Source organism: Cavia porcellus, unplaced genomic scaffold, assembly GCF_034190915.1.
Source record: "Cavia porcellus strain 051 isolate PalLab524CR breed Dunkin Hartley unplaced genomic scaffold, mCavPor4.1 scaffold_20, whole genome shotgun sequence".
Lineage (NCBI taxonomy): Eukaryota > Metazoa > Chordata > Mammalia > Rodentia > Caviidae > Cavia > Cavia porcellus.
The window spans coordinates 64,737,859-64,763,723 of NW_026947503.1; the positions used below are offsets into that span (position 1 = coordinate 64,737,859).

General features: G+C 51.0%; 1 protein-coding gene across 3 annotated transcripts in view; it reads right to left on the minus strand.

Moving 5' to 3' along the window:
• Window positions 1-7,417: 7,417 nt before the first annotated feature.
• The window catches only part of Lama1 (laminin subunit alpha 1), a 120,701-nt gene continuing 102,253 nt past the window's right edge, over window positions 7,418-25,865 (minus strand). For all 3 annotated transcript variants that reach the window (XM_063231956.1, XM_063231957.1, XM_063231958.1), the window contains 15 exons: window positions 25,097-25,247; window positions 24,274-24,418; window positions 23,680-23,821; window positions 20,144-20,258; window positions 19,848-20,018; window positions 16,796-16,947; window positions 15,937-16,122; window positions 13,493-13,652; window positions 12,465-12,577; window positions 11,632-11,821; window positions 10,967-11,125; window positions 10,438-10,591; window positions 9,355-9,488; window positions 8,401-8,623; window positions 7,418-7,888 (listed from right to left, as the gene is read on the minus strand). In XM_063231956.1, the coding sequence (XP_063088026.1) occupies window positions 7,722-7,888; window positions 8,401-8,623; window positions 9,355-9,488; window positions 10,438-10,591; window positions 10,967-11,125; window positions 11,632-11,821; window positions 12,465-12,577; window positions 13,493-13,652; window positions 15,937-16,122; window positions 16,796-16,947; window positions 19,848-20,018; window positions 20,144-20,258; window positions 23,680-23,821; window positions 24,274-24,418; window positions 25,097-25,247 (2,362 nt within the window). In that variant the 3' untranslated portion in view covers window positions 7,418-7,721. The remainder of the gene's footprint in view (window positions 7,889-8,400; window positions 8,624-9,354; window positions 9,489-10,437; window positions 10,592-10,966; window positions 11,126-11,631; window positions 11,822-12,464; window positions 12,578-13,492; window positions 13,653-15,936; window positions 16,123-16,795; window positions 16,948-19,847; window positions 20,019-20,143; window positions 20,259-23,679; window positions 23,822-24,273; window positions 24,419-25,096; window positions 25,248-25,865) is intronic.

Here is a 25,865-nt window from a genome sequence, read left to right on the forward strand (position 1 = left end):
AAAAAAAAAAACATGGGGGCTGGGGATTTAGCTCAGCAGCATAAGCGCCTGCCTTGCAAGCAGGCAGTCATGAGTTCGATCCCCGGTACCAATAAAAAGGAAAAAGACAAAAAAAAAAAAAAAAAAAGAAAACAACAACAAAAAAACCAGTGGTAATTCCCTGATTTATCAAGTCCTTTTATCAGTTTAGGAGTCATTTCCTTCTTTCCTTCCAGTGTAGCATGTAATAAAAGGAGGAAAGTCCTCCTTCAGCCTGGCCTGCTGGCACACACTTCTGAGAGTCCACACCTGACTAGTTTACATCAAGGCTCGCTCGTGTTCTCAGCTGAATTCCATGTTTATTTTAATCATTCCTCAAGGACCCACAGTGACGTTTCCATCCCCCGTGTGAATCACACTCACTGGCCCCCTCTCCCTGCCTGCCCTGCCACCTCTCCTCTGGGCAGCGAATTGCTGCTGGCCACTCTGAGCCTCCCGTCCACTCCTGCAACTGACGTCCTTTCCTTGATTGTTCTTTCTCATCACCTCACAGAGACACAATTTAGCTTTTTTCAAGTTTTATAAAAGTTTTAGTTTCTTTTTAAATAATAGAGGATATTTTGGTTTTTGAACACCTGTGAAAAGTTAAATTGTTGAGCCAGAGGTGGTGGTGTACACATGTAATCCCAGCACTTAGCAGGCTGAGGCAGAAGGATTGTTTCAAGTCTGAGACCACCCTCAGGGCCTGTCCAAACTGCTTAGTCAGACCCCATCTCAAAAAGATTTTTTAAAAAATTAAATTGTTGGCTGGATGTGCTGGCGCACACCTGGTAATCCCAGCATTTGTGAGGCTGAGGCAGAAGGATCGTTGCAAGTTTAAGACCAGCCTGAGCTACAAAGTGAGCTCAAGTCTAGCCTGGACTGCATAGTAAGACTCTGTCTCAAAAAAGAAAAAAAATTAAATTATTGATGAAATTATTGATGCTGTGCTTGATGCACACAGTGATTTAGAGTGAATCACTGTAAACTTTTCATGACCATGATCTTCTAATCTTGCAAACTGAGCCCACAGCTCTTCGGTATTCACACTGAAATTTGTGTCTTAATACTATGTAATTAAGCATTATGCATTACATATACAGTGAGAAAACGATATTTTAAAATTGTGTTACTCAGAAAAATGAAATTATGTTTTCATTTATGCTCCTGCTTCAGACAGCTGCTGTGGTCCATTGCTGGAGTTTGAGAGAAATGTGAGTTTACACCCTTGGCATCCTTTGAAAAAAATCCTGATCATAGTGAAATTTCAGAGAGTATTACTGAAGTTTTACTGCATAGTAAGAAAACTATTAGGCGTATAGAACTTCCTTCGGGAACATCTTGCAAAAGCAGCTTATTCTGCATTTGTTTTATGCTTATTAGATGACCCAGAGGGGTTATATTTTGAAGCAACTTGTGAAATTTATAAGCAAAGCTACATTGCTGAGGCATTTTTAGGAAAAGATGATAAACTAATAATATTCAACTGAACGATTACTAATTACCTCCCTGAGGTCCTCATTATGTTAGCTCTGGGAGAAATGCCAAAGAAATATTCAGTATGATGCAGACTTTCAAGGAGCCAGGAAAGAAACAGAGGATATTTAAGAACCAAGATGAGCCCAGAGCCATCGAGGACTGGGAAGGGTCCCTTGCAGAGCAGTCACAGTGGCATGCAGTGTCCAGGCAGGAAGGATATGTAATCACACTTAGCAAAACAGAGATACAAGCCAAATATACGGATAATTAATGAAGTGTTTCTGAGCACTCACCAATTAGATATGCTGCAGTTGGAATGTGGTTTTTCTCCTCTGAAACTTACATGGGGATTTGTGTGCTATGGTCAAGATTTTTGGTGGGGGCCCTTGAAAGGGGATTTATTAGACTAGTTTGTAGGACCAGACACTGGGTAATGCCACTGGCCATCTGCAGGCTGGGGGTCCAGAGGACCAAGTAGCTTCTAAGAATAAGAGGGTTCAAGGACACAGACCCAGTCCAAGGTTAAGGCCTGGAAACACCCTGGGGAGTCATTGGTGTGGGTCTGTCTCAAAAGAATGCTGGAGGTGAGTGTGCACAGCTACACTCCGAGCACTAGGAGGCTGAGGCAGGAAGACCATCCTTAAATGTGAGGGCAGCCCAGTCTACATAGTGAGTTCAAAGTCAGCCTAAATACACAGCAAGATCTTGTGTCAAAAATAAATAAATAAAACATTTTAAAAGGGAGCAAAAAGGAAGACATGAAACAAAAAAACTGGAGTTTGATGTCAAGAATCAAGTTTGCTAGTGCATACTGACTTCCTCCTCCTTTCACTTTTCATACCATTTGGGCTGCCTATTGGATAGCATCACCCATAGTCATGGCACCCCTTAATTGATTGGCGCACAAGCCAGTCATCTTTGGAAACGCCCCCACCAACACACACACAAGTCTGCTTTACCAATCTGCTAGGCCTCTCTCAGTCCAATCGAGATAACAGTCAGAATTAGCCATCACAGTAACAGATGTCATTTGCAGAATACAAAAGAAAGACGATGTCTATCAGTGTCTTTCAGGACCACGTGACCATGCAGTACCAAGAAAACAATGGGGCTCCCCTCTGCTCAGCGAGCTCTCCTGCCAGTTCGGCCTCAGCTGTAAGCACGTAAGGTCTCACTGTGTCCTCAGGGCCAGTGTGATCTGCTACCCCGTGGAGAGAGTCAGCAGTGCCCACGTCATCTGTTTCTCAGCTAGCAACGTGGCTGGTCTGACCGGTCCCCAGCTGCCACTAGGACATCACCTTCGCTATTCCCACCGCGATCTCAAAGGCAGCGCGTTCAAAGTGGAGCCCCTGCGCATCGCCACCATCACCATCACCGCGCGCTCTGCGCTCACAGCACTGTTTCCTGTGGTCCCTCCTCTTGGTCCCGGCTCCTAGCCACCACTTCCCCCAGTCTCGCTCAGCCAGCCCACTTGGGCCACGCTCTCCACGCGATGTATGACTCGGAACGCCTCATGCCATCCCAGCTCACCGCTGGAAATCCAGTCCCTTCCTTCCTATGCGCTCAGCTATGCTGCCCTCTCGGCCGCCAGGCTGCGCAAACTCTGCACGACTCTCTCTCCTCCCAACAGTACCCCGCTCTGAGCGGGCTGCGGGGACCCCGTCTTGCCCTGCCCATGGTGAGGCCCCTATGCAATCTGCGCTTCGGCCCACGGATGCCCGCTGCCCATCCTGCAGCCCCAAGCCGACGCTTTTAAGACTCTGTGGTGCCGCAGTTTGCTGGGCGCTGCTGCACTAGGGATTCTGACAAGAGTACGTTATCCACTATTTCCCAGTGTCTGAGTTAGGCCCTAAATCAGCATCTGATTCATGAGCCCGTGTTAGATAAATGTCCTCCACTCAGTCATGCATGTGTCCTCACTAAATACAACACACTATTTTGGAGATGACTTGGTAAACAAGACAGAAAGCAGAAAAATCAATTATATATATATATATATATATATATATATATATATATATCTGCAGATCAAGTCTCCTCCTGTCCTTTCCTCCTCCTAGTAAGCCCTGAAACGTATTTGCTCCCAGACTAAAACAGCATCGAGGGTCCATCATAATTTTAACTGTCATCTGCAGATCAAAAAAATAGCAGGACTTGATTTTTGTTTATTGTGCCTTTTAAAAACTGAAGCACAACATATAGTTCTGGTAACAAAAGGTCAGCGTGACGCATTGGCACTATTAAATAAGAGAATGGGTGAATCAGTATTCAGACGATATTTGCATGAGTATCAGAAAATGTGTGCATTCTCAAATTATATGCAAACTTAGGTGATTTATGCACTTTTCTAGGAAAAAGGGTTTTGAAGTCCCCCCCCCCACCAAGTGCTGAATCGAGGCCTAGGATAAGAATGGCTCCAGCCTGGCCTGGTCTCACTTGCTTGTGGAGTCTTTCCCCAGTCTTACTGAGACAATAATCGAGAAATAAAGACTGTGCACATTTAAGGTACACAGCATGATGGTTTGACACCTGTGCCCACCGTGAAGCATGCACCACAATCAAGCTAATTAGCATGTCCTCTGCCTCAATGATTACCTGCTGGGTGTGTGAGGAGTGTGTGTATAAGAATCTTAGCATTTGCCCGACAGCAAGTCTCAAACATGCAATGCACTACTAGCTCCAAAGTGACCATGCAGTCCATTATTGGCCCCCCACAACTGACCGCCCTGTAGAACTGCAGCAGTATGCCTGCACCTGCAGCCCCAGGTGCCCATCTCCAGCTTTTGGGAACCACTAGAACATCCTGGTTTCAGGGCCTTTGCCAGGTCATAAAATTACGATGGGCCCTCGATGGTATCTTGGTCTGGGAGCAGATGTTTCAGGGCTTACTAAGAGGAGGAAAGGACAGGAGGAGACTTGAAGCAAACTCTGGCTTGCTTCCACTGTTCCCTTCTGTGAATCCTGTATGACCATCAACCCATGGCCATTCTTTCCTCTCCGGGGACAAGTTTTATCACCAGTGAACTAAGCTGAAAGCACCCAGCCCACTGAGGAAAGTGAGAATATCAACCCAAGTTACAATGTCAGAGAAAAGGCAGGAACTGAAAAGACACACAAAGCACCACAAAAACTGACCCCATGCCTCGGAGCCAAAAATAACACCGGGGAAAGGCAACTGCGGGGTAGAAAGAAATATTTACAAAGCGTCTGTCCAATAAGGTATGAGTATTCAAAAATATGTGCAAACTCCTGCAGCGTAACAGCAATAAAAACAATCCAATCAGAACATGGGCGAAGATCTCATTTCTGTGAAGAAGACATACAAATGGCCAAGAAAAATACAAAAAGGTGCTCGACATCACTAATCATTAGAGAAATGCAAATGAAATCCTGGGAACGTCAGCTCATAGCTGCCAAGATGGTTATTACTGTAAAAAGCTAACAAGGGATGGGGAGGAGACAGAGAAATCAGAACTCTACACTGGGCAAAAATGGTTGGTGTCACCATTGGGGAAAACTGTATAAAGGTTCCTCAGCATTTAAAGATAAACCATTGAAAGATCCAGCAAGCCTCCTTGGGAATATTTGTACAAAATAATCGACATTAAGAACTTGAAGAGATGTCGGTACTCACATGCTCAGTGCAGCACTGGGCCACTCAGAATGGCCAAGATGAGTAGCAGCCAGACACAACCAAATGTCCACTCACATGAGAACAGATGAAGTGTGATATAAGCACTGAATGGAATATTATGCTGTCTTTAAGAAGGAGGAGGTCCTGCCATCTGTGACAACATGGGGAAGTGTGGGAGACACTGTGCTGTCAGTCAGCTGCAAAAGGACACACACCAGGCCACGAATTTGGCTCAGTGGCACAATGTGTGCCTGATAAGTATGAGGTTGTGAGTTCGATCCCTAACGCAAAAACCAAAACAAAGGGACACATACCCTGCAATCCCACTGATACACAGCATCTGAAATACCCATAGCAAGCAGATGGCTGCAGTGGGGTAAGTTGGAGAGTTACTGTTTAACTGTCATGAAGTTACAATTATGCAAGAGACATTATAGAGATCTGCTGGACAACAGCGGGTACAGTCTGCAAAATACTGTGCATTTTTAAAACCTGTGAAAGCAGACCTGCATGCAGTAGCTTGTGCCTAAGATTGCAGGTTCTCGGGAGACAGAGGCTTGAGAATTACCTGAGCATGGATCTGAGAACAGTGGCCAACAGGGAGACCTGTCTCTTGGAGAAAAATAAACAAACAAAATATTAAAGAGGACAAATCTCATGTTACGTGTTTTACTACAACAATCTACCACATTCACAGAATTTATGGGTTTGCAAATGCGGTTTTTTTTCCCCAGACTGAATTTATCAGTCTTTTACAAAAGATACTTACATTTAAGTCCATAAACTGTCTGATTGTTTTATATTTGTCTTGTTCTGTGTAAAGTTGACACCAGTTTGATGGAATGTGCTGATTAGTTTTCTTTCTGTTTATCAAAGCCCGCCCAAATCTACCTGGCTACAGGGCTTTTTGTGGTTACATGTAACTGAAGATTACATTTCACATAAAGCTGATGTTACTAGTTTTGTTCATGGGTTCCCCTTCTCTTTAAAGTTAAATACTGCTAGGCCAGGGATATAGCTCAGTGGCATGAACACCCGCCTGGCTAGCACAAGGTCCTGAGCTTAATTCCTGGTATCAGAAAAATACTGTTGGATGTGCTGTTTGGAAAGTGCCTCAAATGTTAGAAGCAGATTTCCTGTGTGATCCTGGGCACACATCGGAAGACCTGAGAGCAGAGACACCTATCAGACTTTTGCAGAGCAGCAGGAAGTGACCTGCCCAGCAGGGAGGGAACAGAAAGGAAAGTGCACCTGTGGGCCAGAAGTGCAGTGCAGATTTCAAGAGAAAAGAAAGTCCGAGGCCTGGGCAATGCAGAGGAACCACAAAACACACTGTGCCTTGGAGTTCTAGGAGGGAGACACGGTTTCAAACACCAGGGTTCAGGGCAGGTGGGGCAGGTGAACGTCCTTCTCACCAGCTGGAAGTCTCCTCACCGGGCCTCTGTCCGAGAGCACTGGAGGATTGAAACGGTTTTCAGCCGGGCCATGAACAGAACAGCGAACAGACCCACAGTAAGTTTAGGGACCACCAAACAGGACTATGAGAATCTGGGTCTATGGCCACTTAGGACATTCGGAAACTCTGTCAGATTACACTCGTCCTCTCAGAAAGAACATGTCCAGGCAAACTGTCACAGACTACTCTCTTTTTTCCTGTCCTGAGGAGAGACTTCGAGGTCAGACTCTGAGTCAGCAAGGACATGGCAGCAGGGCTTCAGATCCCTCAACAGAGAACCAGAAATTCTACTGGACCTAGCCATTCTCCCCAAAGTGTCTTGCTGAAGGGCTAAAAGACCATGTTATAGGGATCCGTGTGCATCCATGTTCACAGCAGCAGCTCATACCATGTACGTCTTCAACCAGCTACGTGTCCATCAGCAGAGGAATGGACAAGGAAGTGTAGTATTTATACACATGGAGTACTACTCTGCTATAAAGAAAGATAAGCTTGAGTTATTGTAGGAAATGAAAGCATCTCCTGACCATAATGTTAAATGAACTAATCAGATATCCAAGTTTAAATATCACATTTTCCGTGCTATGAGAAGTCCAAAATACAAATTAAAGAGTAAAATATGAGAAAGACAATGGGAAACAGAAAAATTCTTTTGTAAAGAAGAGGACCAAGAGATGGAGGACAGGTGAGGGACATAAAAGAATTAACATATGTGATGTCCACATGTGTGAACTCCTATAATGAATGTAATCATTACATACTACAAACATGCACCAATAAAAATATTTACAAATTCATAAAGAAATGAGAATGGCCGCAGTCTGTGCCAATCTTTTACAGTCAGGGGTAACATTTTATTTTTTTAAGAGCTCAGAATACAAAAACATAATACTGTAGAGTACTCAATGTTCACAAAAATTCATTTTAAAAACACTTTTAAAAAATGCCAATGAAGTCCATGTACATTTAAGAGGTATCTGTTGTAGACATGGTTTGAGTTTATCGTAGAGTAGACATGCTTCTGGAAACACTTGACCTGAGTTGGAAATGAGACAGGACCAGAAGAGATTGTAATCCACAGAAATAGTTCTCCACCTAGTAGCGCTGATTCCCACTGAGGCCAGGTCTGGGGTGTCAGGGCGCCGGCCTGGAGCCGGGGCAGGAGTTCGGGGAGACCCCGTGCAGCTCGAAGGCCTGGCTGAAGTCCAGGGCCTGCACATGGGGACCCCGGGTCAGGGTGAGCCCCCTCAAACACCCCCGGAACGGGACCCGGCTGGTCAGGCAGTTCTGCTTGACGTCCGCTGTGGGCAAGAGGAGAAGAGAACGTGTCAAGGGCTTGGAGGCGGGAAGCAAAACCACCCCAGGTGGCTTCTCCATCAGATCTGGGATCCCCACACAGTGGGGCGGGGGCCATAAAAACAGAGGCCAAGGCTGAGGTCCTGAAAAGGCACGGGGCAGGTGCCATAACGGTGACAGCTTCCCGGAACACCCGGAATGCACATTCTGGTCCAAAACCCAGGGGACGGCTCACATGTGTGCCCCTGTGTGAATCTTAGCTTGAGGGTCCCCCAGGGTGAGCGAGCAAGCTCCTCAACATCTCCCAGCTCACGGCACCAGGCCCAGAACCGCCCACACTTACCTCGAAGTTCCCTTCCCTTCCCCAGGAATTTTTAGGAGGGCTGCTCTGCCACGTGAAGGACTTGGCACCAAAGGACAACTTGGCCCCATTCCCACCCCTCAGGCCCCAGAGCTGAGCCCCCTGCTCTGTGACCCAGCCCACGCGTGGACAAGCCGAGCAGGGGTCCCCACGTACCCGGGAAGCCCCCCACATAGATGGGGTCGTTGGTGTCGGCTGAGGTGGACTGCCTGTGCGGACTCTCCGCGCTGACCGAGCGGCCGTCCACGCTGAGGACCAGGCGGTGTCGGCTCTTGCTGGCATGGAGCGTGTGCCACTTCCCATCACAGAGCCTGCTGCCGCCACCAGGCCGGAACGTGGCCGTTATCCTGCCTGCACCATTGTTGACATGGAACAGGACCTGGGCGAGCAGAGAGCGCAAGGAGGAGGGTGAGTCACAACTCGGAGGGAGCAGGGGACCCAGTGCCCTCCCCGTCCCTTCACCCAGGAAGGACACACAGTGCCCCTCACGGCAACGAGCTGGGCCACACTGGTTCTCCCAATGGGTCTCTCCTTTTTGGGACATCTGGGGAGGTAACGGACACCATGGCTGCAGGGACTATGGTTGGCGGGGGGGGGGGGGGACACACACACACACTCCTACATGGGAGTCTCCACAAACTTCTTCTGACAAACAGGAGCAGCTCTGCCACCACAGGCGGGAGCGGTGACAACCTGAGTTCTGCAGAGATCAAAGCGTCACAGGCTGAGGGCTGAGGACAACCTGCCGCCCTTCAGCAGGTGTGAAGCCCAGCAGGTGTGAAGCCCTCCCACTGTGTGGGAGGGGGCCCAAGTGGAGCTCAGGACCTGGGCCACGCTGAGCTCTGTTCTGCCCAAGCCACACCCCAGCCACCTCCAAACTGTGTACCCAGAGAGGGAATGTAAAAAATATTAAGCTGTGTCACACACAGGCACTGATGCCCCCAAGGAGTGTGATCAGCACGTACTGCATTGCGCACAATGATAAGAAAAACCAATGTACAAGAGACCCTTTTGTGGACTCCACTCTAGAGGGGCCAGTTTGAGTCTAGGAGCTGCTGCTGCGTTACACTGCTGCATCTGAATGAGGGGCCCAGTGGGGCCCACCCTCACCTGGCCACTGACGATTTCCAGGCCAATGGCATCCACCTTGGCACTGCTGATCCCCAGGAGGACGCCATTCTCTGAGGAAGTTCGGAATTCGAGCGTGATGTTTAGGTCCGATCCCACCCTGTAGCCTTCTCTGACTGAAAAGTAGCACAAAGGCTGAGTTGGGGGGGAGCCCTGCAGGCCAGGGGACACAGTATGGAGCGCTGAGGGCTGAGGGTGGCCTCAGGGCAGCCAGGGCTGCGGTGTGGACCACACTGTGCAGCCCTGCCCCTACAGCATGCCAAGCCCTGCCCCGCAGGGTTCTCTGAGTGGGGACTGCATGGAACACTTTTCTATTCAGGTGGCAGAGACACTGAGCTACCGGATGGGGTCTGAGCAGCAGCTGGTGTCTAGGGCTGAGGCCAGAGGCGGAGGTGGTGTCTCAGAGCACAGTAGCTGGGCTCCAGGGAGCTGAGGCCATGAAGGGTACCTGGTCCCCATCCCTGCTGTCTCTGACTACAGCCCGCTGCTCTAACATTCATACCACTGGCTGGTGGTACCGTCCAGCTCTGGATGTCCCCAAAGGCCTGGTGCTCGCAAGCTGGGCCTTACAGCTGACTCAAGGTAGGAGGCGGGGTCTGGCCAGAGGAGGTGGGGTCTGGGTGTGTCTACAAAGTCCCCCCACCTCTGTGCCGCTCTGAGCAGCCTCCACTGGGCCCTGGTACCATACTTTCCTCGCACCAAGCCCAAATAAACCGGACCTTTAAGCTCAGGTGTCCAGTATTTCGTCCCAGCAATGAGAACAAGACCAAGACACCAGATCAACTTGCCGGTAAAATGTCTTACACACGTGGGGAAAACACAGGTGAAGCCAGGGCCTCGTGTCCCCCTTCTGCCACGGTCACAGCAGCCCTGGCGTGAGAAGCCCTCCACTCAGGTCTCCTGGACAGCACAGGACCAGAAGGGGCTTTCATACCTCATGACCAGACTGGACATCGTGGACAAACCTGCGCCCAACTGGGCCCCATCTTCCCGCCCACTTCCTGGGTCCAGGTCACCTCAGAACCCCACAAGCCCGAAGGTTTCTCAGCGCTGGGCAGTACACACCAACAGCTGCATGGCCGCTTCCTTCAAAGAACGTCCCTTCCTCAGCCACCACGTGGCATCTACCCACTGCCACGGCAGAGGCCAGGTTGTCCATGTTCAGGGGCCGGTTGTTCACCATCACCTCCCTGATGCAGGCGGGAATGCTGTGTGTGATCTAAACCAAGCAGACAGAGGTCATGATGACTCGGCCCCACACGCCATCAAGTCTGTCCCAATGATGGGCATCGAAGCAGGGCCTTCAGGTTTTTAAAATGTGACTATCAGGGGCCTACCATGCGTGTCTGACTTGGGGAGGTTTTGCTGCGTAGCCAAGCAGTGACACTGTTTGCTATTATTTTGGTGAAATGTCAAACACACTCGCCAGGCTTTCAGGGGCAGCCCCAGCATGGGACTGCTGAACCTGCTTTGAAAAATCCGCCTCTGGCAGGTGGGTAGCAGAATCAGGACAGGTGAGGAACAATGTGCCCTGCCAGACAGAGGCAACCACAACCACGGCCACGGCCCACCCAGAGTCCCCGTCCCTGCTCACATTCCCAATGCTTCGGGGCCTGTAGTCTTGGGGGAGGCCCCCCAGGTACAGCTTTCCCTCCACATCCAGGGAGGTCCCTTCGCCCACAGCGGTCACTGCAGGGGCTTCCTGGCCGTCAACAGCCAGAGAGCCTTTTCTTTTAGAGTACTCGGCCTTTACCTAGAGAGAGAGAAAAACAGCTATCACACTTGTGGGGTGTGGTCCTGGGGTCTGACACCCAGGGCTCTGCACTGAGTCTCTATTTTATTCTTTGAAATGGGCTCCTACTGAGTCATCAAGTTGCCAGGCTGGGCCTGAATCCTTGATTCTCTTGCCTCAGCCTCCCCAAGTCCTGCAATGACAGAGGCGCCCACACCACTGGTTAAAACACATCCCTGACTTTCAAGGCAGGTAAGGAGCCCTCCGGAGATGGGGTTTGCAGTGCCTGTCCATACAGCTGGGGTGCCTGATGGGGAACCCCGTAGGATGCCCTGCTGCTTAGGATTGAGCGAGGAAGAGGCTGAGCTGGCGAAGAGGGAAACACAGTGTGGACGGCAATGTCCCCAACGCCCACGGGGAGACTTGCCACACACGTGGCTGGGGGCCAGGGCAGGCTTCCCTTCCGGGAGACAGGGAGTGAGGAGCTCAGCGGCACAGAGGTGGAGCAGGCCGACTCGGGGACATACCAAATGCCACCTGCCGTCATCAATCGGCGTGGGGTGGGAGACACGGGTGCGGCCCCTGCCGAGGTCGAAGGTGAAGACCAGGTGGCCGCCGTGGAGCTGCAGCACAGCGTGGTCCACCTGGTTCTGATGGGCCGCATAGAAGACGAGCCCACTGGAGGCAAAGGTCCGCATGCTGAGCTGGACCAGGAGCCTGGGGAGAACGAGAGCTTGGTACCACGGCGACAGGCTGCGCTCACCAGGTGTACCGTGACCACTCAGGTCAGGGCACACCATGTTCCCAGCAGGCCAGGAGGCCGAGGCAGGAGGATGGCAAGTTCAAACCCAGAATGGGAACATGATCTCTCAAAATAAGAACAGGACAAGAAGAGGGTGGCTATGGTGTCCCTGTCTGCAGGATCTGTTCTAGGATAAAGCCTGGGCTTACAAGGAGGAAGAAGAGGATCCCTGCCGCAAAGGTAACGCCAGGGAGATGGCAGAGTCACAGCGCAGGTGTGTGTGTGTGTGTGTGTGTGTGTGTGTGTGTGTGTGTGTGTGTGAGTGTGTGTGTCTCAGGCCACCAGGCAGATGCTCTGCCCCATTTCTGCTAAGCTGCAAAGGAGCCAGGCCTCGAACACCTAAGCAGGAAAAGCCTTTGCCTGCTTTGGGACAGGAGTGAGGAGCTTAAAATAAAGGGTCTGGCTTAAGGTTTAAGGCAGCCACCATGCAGGAGCCAGGAGACCGTGGGTGTGGCAAAAGCTGCATCTGACAGGCAACTCCAGGGAAGGTCAGCGTCCCCAACCCTCTCTGGCCTCTAGCTGACCATGCACACTCAGGGACTTGCAAGCAGCACCCACCTCTTCCTGACCTCCGACTGGTCAAAGGGCAGCACGAAGTGGCTGTTCTTGGAGAGCCCGAACTGGTGAGCGCCAGAAATAAACTGCAGAGATGTGTCCACTGCACATTGGCCCTGTGAAAGATCACACATGGGGGGACCCTCAGCCACTGCCCGGGACCCAAGGAGGGGACCTCGCAGCCCCATCCCTTGTCTGCCAGCCCTACAAGTCTGCCCGCCAGCAGCCTTGGTGTAGAGGATGTGCCTGCTGCTGATCCATTCTCTCTGAGCAGAGGCAGTGTCCTCCATCCCAGACCGTTGGAGGTCTCTGACTTGCTGAGGACACAGTGTCCCCTTTGTGAGTCTTCATTGGGCTGTCCTGCACCCGTGTTGGGCCCCTGGAGACAGAAGCATCCGCAGGTGACAGGTCTTGCTAGAACCCAGGGGGAGGGGAGAGAGTACAGCACGACCCCCAGGTGGCTCTGGCTATCTCATGGGCTCCACACCCTGAGATCTCAGGGTGCAGAGTGCAGCTGCCACCAAGAAAGCCGCTGGGATTTGAGACTAGCGCAGTGTGGAAGAGAGTTGCTTGTAGACAAGGGGCCTCCTGGCGGATCAAAGTGTCCACTTCCGGCCAGGACAATGGAACCAACTGGGAGGAAGCAAATCAGACAAGGCCTGGTTTCTCCAAAGGTGTCTGACCTTTCTGCTCAGGCAGCGATCACATGCTCAAGGGCTGATGCTTAAGTGCTTACCTTTGTGTTTCTCCAACTAAATCTAAAGCAAGAACGAGGCTCACATTACAGAGACGGGACAGGGCCCAGCCTGTCACCTACAGCTTGGCAGGCAAAGCTTTGCCCCCGTCCTGCTCCACACAGGTGGCCTCTCTGCCCCTTGGCTCTCCTGGGTCCCTGGGCTTGGCCCTCTGACTGGCTTCATGCTGGCTCCAGGCCCAGCTTCCCTGGTCCTCAGCCTACGCACGGTCACCTGCTGTGCCATACACTGTCCCTCTAAGTGTCCAGCTCAGAGCCCTGAGAAAGCCACACTCACCGGCCGTGGGACAGCCCGGGGCTGAGATGGCAGCTCGCTGCCATCCTCCCCCTTCTCCTCCTCCTCCTGCTCTTGAGGGGCCGGCTGGGGCCTTTCCGCCAGCTGGCAGCTGTCAAGGTCCACCTGCTCTGAAGCCACCGCGCTGGTAAAATCCAGAAGACTGCAAATAAACAAGGAAGCATCTTCAATGGAAGGACTCAGGGTTCTCACACCCGGATGTGCGTGGGCTCCGGGGCACAGACTGCCTGCTTTGTATGAAAAGGAAGATGAAAAAATACAAAATGTGTACAGAAGAAATGGCTCCATTCCTTGGCGTGACTTACAGGGAGACGAATCGGTATCTTTACGTGAGGATTCTGGGACGCTATGCAAGGTCCGATCCTAGGATTGTGAACTGGAGGGGAGAGGCAGCGGCACCTCTCCAGCTCACAAATTTAATTCTCCCCACAATTCTGGCTGCAAACTGAGTTGGATGAGAACTGAATTTGATTACTGAGCAATTTAATACCCATTAAAAGCCACTCTTGGAGTTCTGAGACTGGCCATCTTCCACAGTAACCAAGAGTCCGCCGGGCAGAGTCCCCACAGTGGTGGCCAGGCCATCCCTGAGCATTGCAAGCATGGACTCAACAGGGGCTGCAGGACACGGTCTGTGTTTGGCTGCCACAGCCTGCAAAGCAGCCCCACTGACTTCTGGTTAATAGGTTTCCCTGGCCAGGTCCTGGGTTACACCTGTCCCGGTCCCTTCCTGTCCCCCATCCTTCCTGCTGCAGCTCTAGCAGTGTGTCCTGAGCCCGCATTGATGCCCCTGGTGCTCCCCTGGGCCTGGATATGAGCAGCATAGCCTCATGGCCTTTGGAAGCAGAAAGAGCCCAGTGAAGGGTGGAACACGGGACCACATAGCCGGCAGGGTGAACCGACTCTGCTTGGAACTCACACCCAACTTGAGGCACCCACATTCTAACCAGGTTGGGGCCAATGGTATGGTCTATTCTTGCCAATTCTAGGGACTCCTAAAATTTCACAGAGAAAGACACTGTGACCATCACAGATCCAGGTCCTCAGTCAAGGTCCAAAACAGGTCAGCAGCCCCATCAGGTGGGAGCCCAGCTTCCTCCCCATGCACTGAACAAGGCAGAAGGAGGAGAGGAGCAAACACAGGGCACTGGACAATCCTCTCCCTCCCCATGGGCTCCCTGGAGGGGGGGTGCCAGTGCTTAGCTGTGCGGTGACTGCTTCTGTGGAACCCTGACACTGCCAGCAGCGCAGTCATAAAACTATCCTCCATGGAAACACTGAAGACAGTAAGAAAGCAGCCACCTGAAATCGCTGTTCTAAATCAGCGGTGGCGAACCTGCGGCACGCGCATGTGCAGGTGTGCAGAGCCCTCTCCGTTAGCACTCAAGCCGAGCTGCGCAGCAGATGGGCACTGGGCACCCGAGTTTAGCCACGGTGCCGGCGTTCTGCCATGAATAAGTAGGTCTGGGCTGCAGTTGTGCACTTGGGCTCTGAAGCGTTCACCATCACTGTCTTTTCCAAAATCTGTGCTAACCTCAACAACTTATTGACAAACCCATGCTGTTCAATGACTTAAACACACAGTGTGCTGACCAGATCTATCACTCTAATAAAGCCCCTTTGGTGGGCTTTCATGATGCAATGTGAAGGTCACTTGCTCTTCCTCTTCTGTTCAGGCAATCAGCCACAAGAGCCTGCAGATTCCTGCCGGCACACACTGGGAGAGAGTGTCACAGGCAGCTGAGTTAGAGGAAATATGATAGTCAGACAGGGCTGGGCGCTGGAGGGGCCAGTGCAGAAGGCCAGATACCTTGTGGTCTTGGAGGAGACCCAGGCACCTCCCGTTGTGGGTCAGCTCTCAAGGCAAAAGGCAAAGCAAGTACACCCAGACCCTAAGGATAAACATCAAGGCCTGATAGTCTAAATAGTTCTCTATCAGCCTGAAGAAGCCAGGAGTCACCATCCCAACTCTTACAGGAAGAGTCACTGCTCCGTAACCGCGCCTGCTTGCTGTGTGACTGGCTTCCCCACTTGTCCCTGATTTGGTCAATTTTACCTGAACAATTAGTCTCACTGGCTGACCATAGTTCTGTCCCACCTCATGCTCACTTTGTGAGTTCCCATGTTTTCCCCACCTCAGACCCACCTCACCTGGTGATTTTGCTCTATAAAAGTCCCTAAAAAAGACAGAGTCCTTGGCAACCTGCTCGGGACCCCTTCTACCTCTCTCTCAGACAGAGTTTCTTCCTCCCAATAAATGTATTCTGCTCTTCCTCTGCTTCCTCTAAATTATCTGCTCTGCTGTTTCTAAAATTCATTCTTTGATTTTAGAGAACACAAACTCGTACTGGACACCTTGCAGGCTGGGGTCTCCTTCCCCTATTTCAAGAGCAGCAAGGAGACTGCGCAGGAGCCGGGACACTCACTCCATGTTGAAGACGAGGTTCCTGATGCAGCCGTGGAATGGTCCCCTCATCCTGAGCATCGAGGTCCTCTCCCCCTCGGGGACACCCCCTACATACAGGGCGGATGTGTTGATGGTCCTGCCTTCTGCAGACGGGCCCAGCCTCATCTCCACAGGACTCCACTCGTCCAGCTGCACGGTGATAATTCTAGGAGGAGAACACAACTTTATCTCCTAAAGGTGATGAAACACCGGCCCCATTTTAATGCATAATTCCAGCAAGTTGGGGTGGGTGTGGTGGTGTACTCTTGTAATCCCAGCACTAGGGAGGCTGAGGCAGGAGGATCACCATGAGTTCAAGACCAGCCTGGGCTACAAAATGAGTTTCAAGGGCAGCCTGAACTGCATAACAACCCCCTCCTCTTTCTCCCCCCACAAAAAAAATCCAGCAAGTTTTTTAATCATTATTTTAAATTTTTTATTAATGCAGCTTCCCCCTTCTCTCTCTCCCCTCCCCCATCTCCCCATCCCCTGCCCTTTTGAACAAAATCTATCTCTTCACCCTCGACTATCCACCTTCAGTTTTCTCTATTTATATTTTAGGTTTCTCACTTAACATTTAAGTCCATGTGTCTGATTTATTTCATTTAGCATACACTTCAGTCATTCCTAGCGAGTTCTTAATAATACGTTTCTTTGATGGTAAGACTTAGCATCGAATGACATCGCATGATGTCAGCAAACTGACCCCAAGGATGTTTCTACAAGTGCTTTAGAAATGATAAAACTCAGGGGTCATCGCAATCACCAAAGGGCACGCTGTGCCTTATGGAGGGCCCTGCTCAAAACCTTCATCACATGCGTCTCACGGGCAACCGTACCTCTGAGTCCTCACCACGGAGACCGAATGCTCCTGGCCGTCGCCATAGGTGCCCGAGGGGGCATGCACCAGGGCCCTCCGCAGGCTGGTCCCGTCCCCAAAGCTGATGTGCACTTCCACGTGGCCATCGACCAGCAGGATGGCGAAGAAGGGCTGTGGGCGCAGAGAGAGTTCCCGCACAAACACATCACCAGGCAGCTTTCATTCTATTTGCTTGGGATTTTTTGAGCTAATGTCTCACTATGTAGCCCACGCTGGCCTTAAACTCAGGGCAATCCTCCTGCCTCAGCCTCCCAAGGCTGGGATTACAGGCATGTGCACCACCACACCCGGCTGACGTGACTGTTTCCACCTTCATCCACAGATCATGTAGGAAGAGGAACACAAAGGGAGCCGGCACACAAAGGGAGCCGGCACATCCTCTACACCAAGGCTGCTGGCGGGCAGACTTGTAGGGCTGGCAGACAAGGGATGGGGCTGCGAGGTCCCCTCCTTGGGTCCCGGGCAGTGGCTGAGGGTCCCCCCATGTACTTAAGAGTCTCACTAGTGATTTCCGAGTTTGCATCACTTTGCAATCCTTCTTCTCACTTATATGGTGCATGCATTCTTTATTCTGACCACATCACAGATTCCTATTTCCACCAAACCTCACCTCTTCTCTTTGTGCTAAGTGATGGGCCAGCAGGTGGAACTAATTTATCTTTTTATTAGTGACATTTAAATTGTTTCTCTTTTTATTACCACACAGTATAGCAGGACATTTACGTAAGTCTTACACTGGCCTGTGGAGTTTCTTCCCACATTTTTAAAAGTGGCGTTAAGAAACTGGCAGGCTTGAAAATGTCTGAAGGTCTTTAAAGTTTGGGCCTCATTGTGAAAAAGTGTAGCAGTATGTAAATCTAGAGGCAGAAATGGATGGCCACCTCCGACCCATGCCACTCCTCTCTGCTGCCTTGGTAAGCAACCCTGTGCAAGCAGCCCTATCAAGATTGGAGGCGGAAGCCAGGCCTGGTGCCTCATGCCTGGAATCTCAGGTGCTGAGGAAGACTGAGGCAGGAGGCTTGTTAAGTTTGAGGGCATCCTGGGAAACTTTCTGGGAGCCTGTTTCAAACTAAAAATAAAAGCCACTGAGGACACAGTACAGTGGTAGTCTCCGTGGGTTGAATCCCCACTAACACACACACACACACACACACACACACACACACACACACACACTCAGTCAAGGCTGGCAAAAGGGGTTTGGCAGTTCCAGTGGCTGGTTGATAACTATGGGCAACTTTTAACAACAAGCTGAACTCCGTCAGCCGTGCTGAGTGTGGATGGCCCAGTGAAGACTGCTGCCCTGATAAAAAGGGGAACTGGAGAGGAAAAATGAGGGTGTTATTGGTTCTCTTGGAGGAGCTTGTCGGGCGTCTTTCCTGATATGTACTCCACTGTTCTCATCCTCAGAGGAGCTCAGGATCTCATTGTCAGTAAGGATGGCTGTGGTACTTTTCCAGGGAGCCCTGGTTCTTAATTTGAGCCTCAATTCCCAGATCCAGGGCAGAACCCTCAGCCTGCTGGCACAGATCCTTCAACCCACTGGCCCAGGCTTTCTAGCTTCCACCACCTTTGGGCCTTCCCCTCGCAGATTCGTGAAACGGACTTGCAGGAGTCATTGCTGTGGGCTCTGAGCCTCCAGTCGAACTCATGAGAGGCATCATCATGGACTCTAGGTCTTCAGTTGGCCTCATGCAGGATATTGCCATGGGATCCAGGCCTCAGCTGGATTCTTTGGGTCTCAGTGTGTGGACAGATCTCCTATACTCTTTCTTTGTATTTGACACCATTATAAAATGCTGTATGTGTCCTGTGGCTAATTTGTGTTCCTTTTAAACCCTGCCTACGACAGTTCCCTTGAAGTTAAACCCAGAATTACCGAACAGCAGCAATTCTGCTCCTAGGAACTGGTCCTGAAGAACTGAGAAGAGAGACTCATCAAACGCTAGTAGCCATGGTGCTCATTGCAGCAGAAACAACCCGCCGGACACCTGAGGATTGCTGAGGAGCTAACGAGAACTGAGGAGCTAAAACAGGCGATGCTGGTCAGACTCTGGACACACGCCAAGTGTAACACAAGGAGGTCACGCGGATGCGGCCCAGTCCTCAGACTGTGTCCGGGATACGTTAAATCCAGCCACAGAACACAAGACTGCTAACTGTCTGAGGTAGGAGAGGAGGTGGCCGGTGAACCCTCACTTCCTGCGGTTCAGGCTGTGGATTTGGGTGGTGCAAACATGTGGAGCTAGGTGGCAAAAGTGGCTTCACAACATCACAAGTGCACCAAATGCTACGGAAATGCTCACTTTAAAACGGTTAACTTTAGAGCCAGGTGTGGTGGCGCAGTCTGTAATCCCAGCACTGGGGAGGCTGAGGCAAGAGAATCGCTGTGAGTTCAAGATCAGCTTGTCTCACACACACACACACACACACACACACACACACCACATGGATCCCGCCGCAGGTGGCGTCTCTGAGTGGTCCTTCCGCCTAGCTCTGACCCTAACAGCCGTGTGACCCCGGGCTCTCCAAATCCATCTCTTGCTCAGCAATAAAACAGAAGAGGCTGCGCCTGCCTCGCAGGCGGTGATAACCAAGCAGCAGGGTCTTCGCAGCTCTCGCAGCAGAGCACAGCACTGAATAACCTGCAGGTGCAGCGGCCGCTTTCAATAGGAGGACAAGGGACAATCCTGTGTCCCCTCCAGCGAGGAGGAAGAGGCTGCCTGCCACCGTGCCCCTCGTGGTTCAACTCCTGCCTGCCTCTTTCAAGCTGGACACAGAGACGCAACCATGACCCGAGCGGAACGGAAGGACTTGCTGTTTCAGCTTAGAGTGAGGAGTAACCACGACTCGTCACTCACAACACACAGCTCGCCTGCCGTAGCTTAACTCCAAGGAGGTGGCAGTGACCTTCTTCCCAGTTGCTAGACACGAAGGACTAATGAAGCAGCAGCACGAGGAATCACCGCCCCACAGCAGCCATCACTCCCGTCCGCCTCGGAGGCACTCACCACGTGCGTGGGTCGCCGGCCCTGCCTTTCTGTGTCTTGGCCGATGGCAGCCAGAATGATGCCACTGCTGTTCTTGGTGGCAAATGTGGCCAGAAGTTCTGATTCCAGCAACAGAGGCTTGGGCGGCAGCTCCACGAAGCCACCTCTCAGGAAGCTGACACTGCGGATGGGCTGGGACAGGTGGGGGAGGTGAGCCCGGCTGCAGGCGGGGGCCACCCGCTCCATCGGCCTCTTCCCCACCAGCCCCATAACCAGCTGACTTCCGGTCACCCCGGCACTGAGGAAAGCATCCACACCTCCAGGATGCAGCCCTTGCCCACGCCGTAGGAGTTCCGGAGCAAGTCGAAAGTGGACCTGGATATCTCCAGGTTCTTGATGCAGCCCACGTAGCTTTTGCTGGTCACTCCTTTCCTGCAGGGAAGGACGAGAGAACAGTGGCAGTGAAACCTGGAGTTTATAATGCTGCTTCTGGAGCACCAGTGGAAAACCTTGGCCCATGTGTCACGCTGCAGGAAGTATTGAGGACCTCGAGAGAATGACATGAGGGGAGACCGGCAAGTGGAACGATGGCCTCAGGACCAGGCTGCTTGATGACCACCCACACCAAAGAGGTCTATTAGCCAGGCACGATTGCACCTGCCTGTAATCCCTGCTGCGCAGGAGGCTGAAGCAGGAGGATCACACATTCGAGGCTAGTATAGGTGACACAGCAAGTCACTGTCTCAAAATAGGGTAAAGAAAAGGACTGGGCATGGATCTCAACCCCTGGGTTCAATCCTCAGTTAAATAAATGAAAAAATAAAAAGCATCTTTTAAGGTGAGCTTTTATGCTCTTAATGAGCACAGGCCAGGGACCCAGCTCAGGTCTGCGAGGCAGCAGCCAGCCCTGGCCCTGTGAGCACGCCAGATGCCATCTGGGACATTTCCTGCCGCCAGTCGCCAGTGCAGGCTGGGAAAAGCAGCAGCCAGCCCTGCACCAGCAATGGCCACCATTGGATACCTGTAGCCAGGACTGGGCAGGAGAACCAAACACGCATGCTTGGGAGAAATTGTAACCAATGCAGGAAGTGCCCATGACCCCACTACCCACTTGTCTGGAAGAACTCAGGAAAATGTCAAGACAAAGAAGCAAAAGGCGGTCCCTGGCCTCCAACCCAAGCAGAGCAAGTCCAGGAGATGTAAACACGGAAGAGATCGGGAGTCACACACCTGACCTTTCTGAAGTGATGGCAATGAGAGTAAAGAAACAGGAAATTAGGACAGAAATATTACTCAGGGAAAAGAAGTGAAAACCATAGTAAAGAATTGCTGAACAACTCTAAAGACACAGATAAAAAAATAGAGGAGCCCAGGAAGGAAAATGGGGGAAACCTTGAGTGAACAACGTAAGAAGCATTCAGAATGCATGACATAAGAAAGATAACCCGGAAATTAAAAACTCCACTGAAAGCTGGCAAAACCTCTTGAAAGAAACTTAAGATAGACTTTCGGACCTTGAAGACAGGTTTGCAGCTAATGATTGCAAAAGGAAAGATCTCTTAAAAATAACAAGGTAGGTAAATGGCTACGACCATGCTGACGGGTGAAATGGTTCAGTCACAGGGGTGAGCACCATGTTGGCCGCCTAGTATAAAAGACTGAAGGAGTCAGTGGGATCCAAAATGTAAAACTGGGAAACTGAAAGTGGAGGAAACGTCTAAACAGGGAAAGCAGTGGACACTGTTAATCTATTATCATGTTTTGAAACCCTGCATTGTTTTCATTGTTCTGTTTAGTTTGGTTTTATTCTGCTTGATTTTATTATAGCTGATGGCATAGGCAGCTATTTCAAAGATAGCAAAGAATATCATGGTAGCCATCAATGGTTTCCTATTATCTTGTTTCGAAGCCCTGTATTGCTTTCATTGTTTTGTTTAGATTGGTTTTATTATGTCCGAGGCCATGTGCAGCGATTCTGAAGACAACAAGAGGCATTATGGTAGCTATTGTGGATTCCTTTAATCTTGTTTTGGTCCTGTATCATATTCATGGTTTTGTTTTGACTGACTCTATTCTGTTTTACTTCACTTGGTTTTATCCTCTTCAAAATTAAAAAAAAAAAATTAAAACTAAGCACCGGCTGGTTATAAGAAAGGCGGTGCACTGCTGGGAGGCACCGGAAGCCAAGATGGCAATGTGGTGTCCACCTGGGGCAGAATGCACGTCCCTTGCAGGGCAGCAAGGGCGGGGCTACCTCCCAGCACAGAGCGGGGCAGCCCCTGGCTTCTGTTAGGGTGCAGGCTCATTCACAAAGTACCCTCCGCCTCCAATCAGTACCGGGTCCTTTTTATCAGAGGCTGCCGCTCCTGCAGGCGGCCAGGACTCACTTCCTACACACAGGGCCTTCATACTGTTATTGGGCCCCCAGCTACACCTCAGGTGTCAGCTGTCACAGGAGCAGCAGTCATGGGGTTCGGGAGTGGCCACCCTTTCAGTGTTTGCTGCACTGAGCAAGGAGTGGGGACCCTTTGGCAGCAGTGTGGTTCGGGGCCATCTGAGTCTTGTTCAGCCTGTTCCAGTGTGAGCAAAGAAGTCAGCCCCCCTTTACACCAGAGTCTACATTGCGTGCAGAAAACCTGCGACTCAGCTATGATTCCAGGAAAGCTCAGGGCAGGGAATGTACTGGAAATAGGCCCTGGGAGAGGGCTTCCGGCCCTAGCTCTGTCTTGGCAGTGAGGTCAGATGGCAAGTGACCGACTGGGCAGAGGCCTACACACATTCATTTCAAAGACCAGGCAGGAACCATGGTTGCGATCTATGTTTCTTGGCGAATGTAGGAATTTGGGGCCCAGCGGAAAGGAGTGGGAAGTAGACGACTTACCAGCTGCAACCAAGATGGTCACATTCCAATGCCACATATTAGGGTTCTGTGAAAAAGTGAGCCTAGGGATAGGTGGTGTGATTTGCATCCGAAATGCCCCCTCAAAAAGCCTGTAGCAACATCAGCAGGCCGTGGAACCTTTTGGAGGCGGGGCCTACTGCAGGAGGCGAGGTTATTGTAGGTGTGACCTTGCAGGGGATATGGGGACCCAGGCCAGTGAAACCCAAATCATTGAAGTCAGAAAGTGCTGCATGGCTCAGTGTCATAAAAGGGTCCACAATCTGCTGCTCTGTCATCTGTCATTCAGCTTCCTGGTGCTGGTCTTTTGGTTGTCACACACCCTGCCCACTAATTGCACAAAGGAAAATCCACAAAGTCTGCAGAAAGCATAATTTGATTTTGTTTTTGAACTTAAAGAGATTCTACTACTCTAAAAGGTCTACAGAGGGTGAAGTCGCAAAGAGAACAGGTAGGTGGAGCCTTTACACACAGTAAAATTTGTGTACGTTCTAAAGGCAATAAATACCAAATCTGCTCAAGTTGTGCTTTATTTCCCAGTTAATGTGGCATGTATACTCTGAATAAACACAGCTGTCATGGGTTCATCTGTGTTCCCCCAAAATGTTGCAGTCTTAGTTCTCAGTACCTAGGAACATGACCAAATTTCCAACAGGGTCTTTGCAGAAGATGAAGTCATTAGAGTGAACCCTAACTCCAGGTGACTGGTGTCCTTATCTACAGGGAACTGGACAGAGAGAGGCACAGAAGCAGAGAGCACAGGGCAGGCCACAGGGAGATGGCTTCGACCACCACCAGCACCCTTGAGAGTGGTGGAGATGCACTGTCACGGTCCTTCCAAGGAGGCCACCTGGTCCCCCTCAGTTGTGGCCCTGTAACCCCCAGGACTGCAGGAGAACACACTTTTGGTTGTTTGGGGGCTTTGTACGGCGCCTCTAGGAAACACCACCCTACCTGGGAATTCTCCACAGAGGCAGCCCGCCCACATATATTGGATCCTTGTCCAGCCGGTTGAGGTCGGAAGCAGCCCCTGGTGCTTCGCCTTGCTTGGTCTCTTTGTCACTGGTGTTGTAGACATCGATAACAGCCAGGAGCCCTGCGAGGAGCCAGAGAGGAAGACCCAAAGGAACAGTCGCTTTCTACACTGGAGCAAACCCAATTAGTTTCTGCTAATGAGGTTCACTTTACAAGGCCAGGTTATTTTAAAGTCTACATATCCGAGCAGCTAATGTTCTGAACTATTCCACAAAACTCAGTAAATTCAGAATGCATGTTGCTAAGTGGAGGGCAGCAGGCGTGTGGAAGAAAACAGAAAAGATGAACTCAGAGACAGAGCTGCAATATCCCTCTAGCGAGATGCAGTCCAAAGCCAACAGGGGCTTTTAATGGCTATGGCATTTGAGGGTCTCACTACTGTGTCCCGCGGTGAGGGGGATGGGCTAGACTATTGGGATCACCCGGAAGTGGGAACAGAACGAGACTGCTGATTTTGGAAAGATGTCTCACCTCACCAGGGCAACCAGCTTCGGGAATCCCCCGTGCCCCTACCTTGCTTCCTGTTTCTCTGGAAGGCGATTTTGTACCAGGTTCCATTGTTATATCGCCTGTCCGTGGTGAGAATGAGTGGTCCTGAGCCCAGGTCCACCATCACTCTAACTCTGCCATGGACCAGCTCGATGGATAAAAAGTCTTTCTGTAAAGAAGAGATTGGTTTCCATCTCCGTCTCCTCGCCCCAAGACTCCCTCACCCTTGCAGCCAGGGATGGCAGAAACCTGAGGTCAGACTGGGGTAACAGTGCCGAGCCCCATAGCTAAGGATCTATGCTACGATGCTAACAATGCCCACCACCGCTTTCTAGAGCACCTAGTAAACCTCTCACTGGCACCAAGCCCACGGGTCACTCAGACAACTAAACTCCTCTGTCCTGCTCAATTCGCCCGACACACAGGCAAATCCTGATAATGAGACTTCCAGATGGAAAGAGGAACAGCCCCAGTGCATGCGATGCAAAGGGAATGGGGGTTCCCGGGTATGGGGTCCCAGCATGGCACTGTGGTCCCTGTGAGTTCAGAGGAGGGAGGCCGTGTAGGCCAACTAAGAGTTCACAGCTCGGGCTTCCCTGCCACCATGCTGGAAGGTGTGGCTTTACTGCTATTTTTCTGCACCTCCCCAGAGGTCCTTCATGAATTCATTAGGAGAGGAGACGAAACCAGACGGCACACGACTGTTCACCACACTCATGGGCTCATGAAACTGCACAGCATCACATGCACACGGAGCACCAGCCAATCTCTCCCCTCAAACACGAGCCACTTTGTGGCCATCCAGACAGCCCTCGAGGAGGGCTCAGGGCCCCAGAAAGGCTCTTACAGTGCCGTTCGAAGCCAGATAGAGGAGCAGCCCATGAGGGGAGAAGGTGTTAAAGAGCATGATGATCTGCGTCACGGTGGCCCGCATGGTCTTCTCCACCACCGAGTACCCGCTCCCATCAAAACGGAAGGACGAGTCTTCATTCTGGGGGCTGCAAAGTGGAAGCAATGAAATCCTGTCCCCTCTTGGGGGGCCACGCGGCACAGGTGGATTGCTTAGTGACCAAGACACGAGGGCCATTATTGCCAGCATTTGACAGCAAGTGGAAACCACAGCAGAAGTTGAACAAACCTAATCTGAAACCTGCAACCCAAAACACTCTAAAATTTAAAATTTTTGAGCACTGACATGATGCCTCAAGTGGGAAATTCCACGCCATGACATTGTTTCTTACACAAAATTATGCAAGATAGTGTTGAAAATTACCGTCAGGCTGTATGGCAAGGCGGTACATGAATCATGAATGAATTCCACAGTTAGACTTGGACACCCTCCCTAATACACCTCATTACATATATGAAAACCTCCCACCTCTGCCCGACGAAATCCAAATCTGAACAGTCTAGCCCCAAGCATTTCAAACAAGGGATATTCAACTTGCGTCTGCAAATGTACTTATCATGAAACTCTGCAAGACCAGGGCCCAGCTGCTTCATAAAGAAAAGAAAGTGAACAGTGAACGTAGGCAGAGGTCACAGTGACAGAGGAAGCACCTCCCAGGAAGCCAGCCACTGTGGATACTCTGCCTCCCTTTGATGTACCTGTCCTA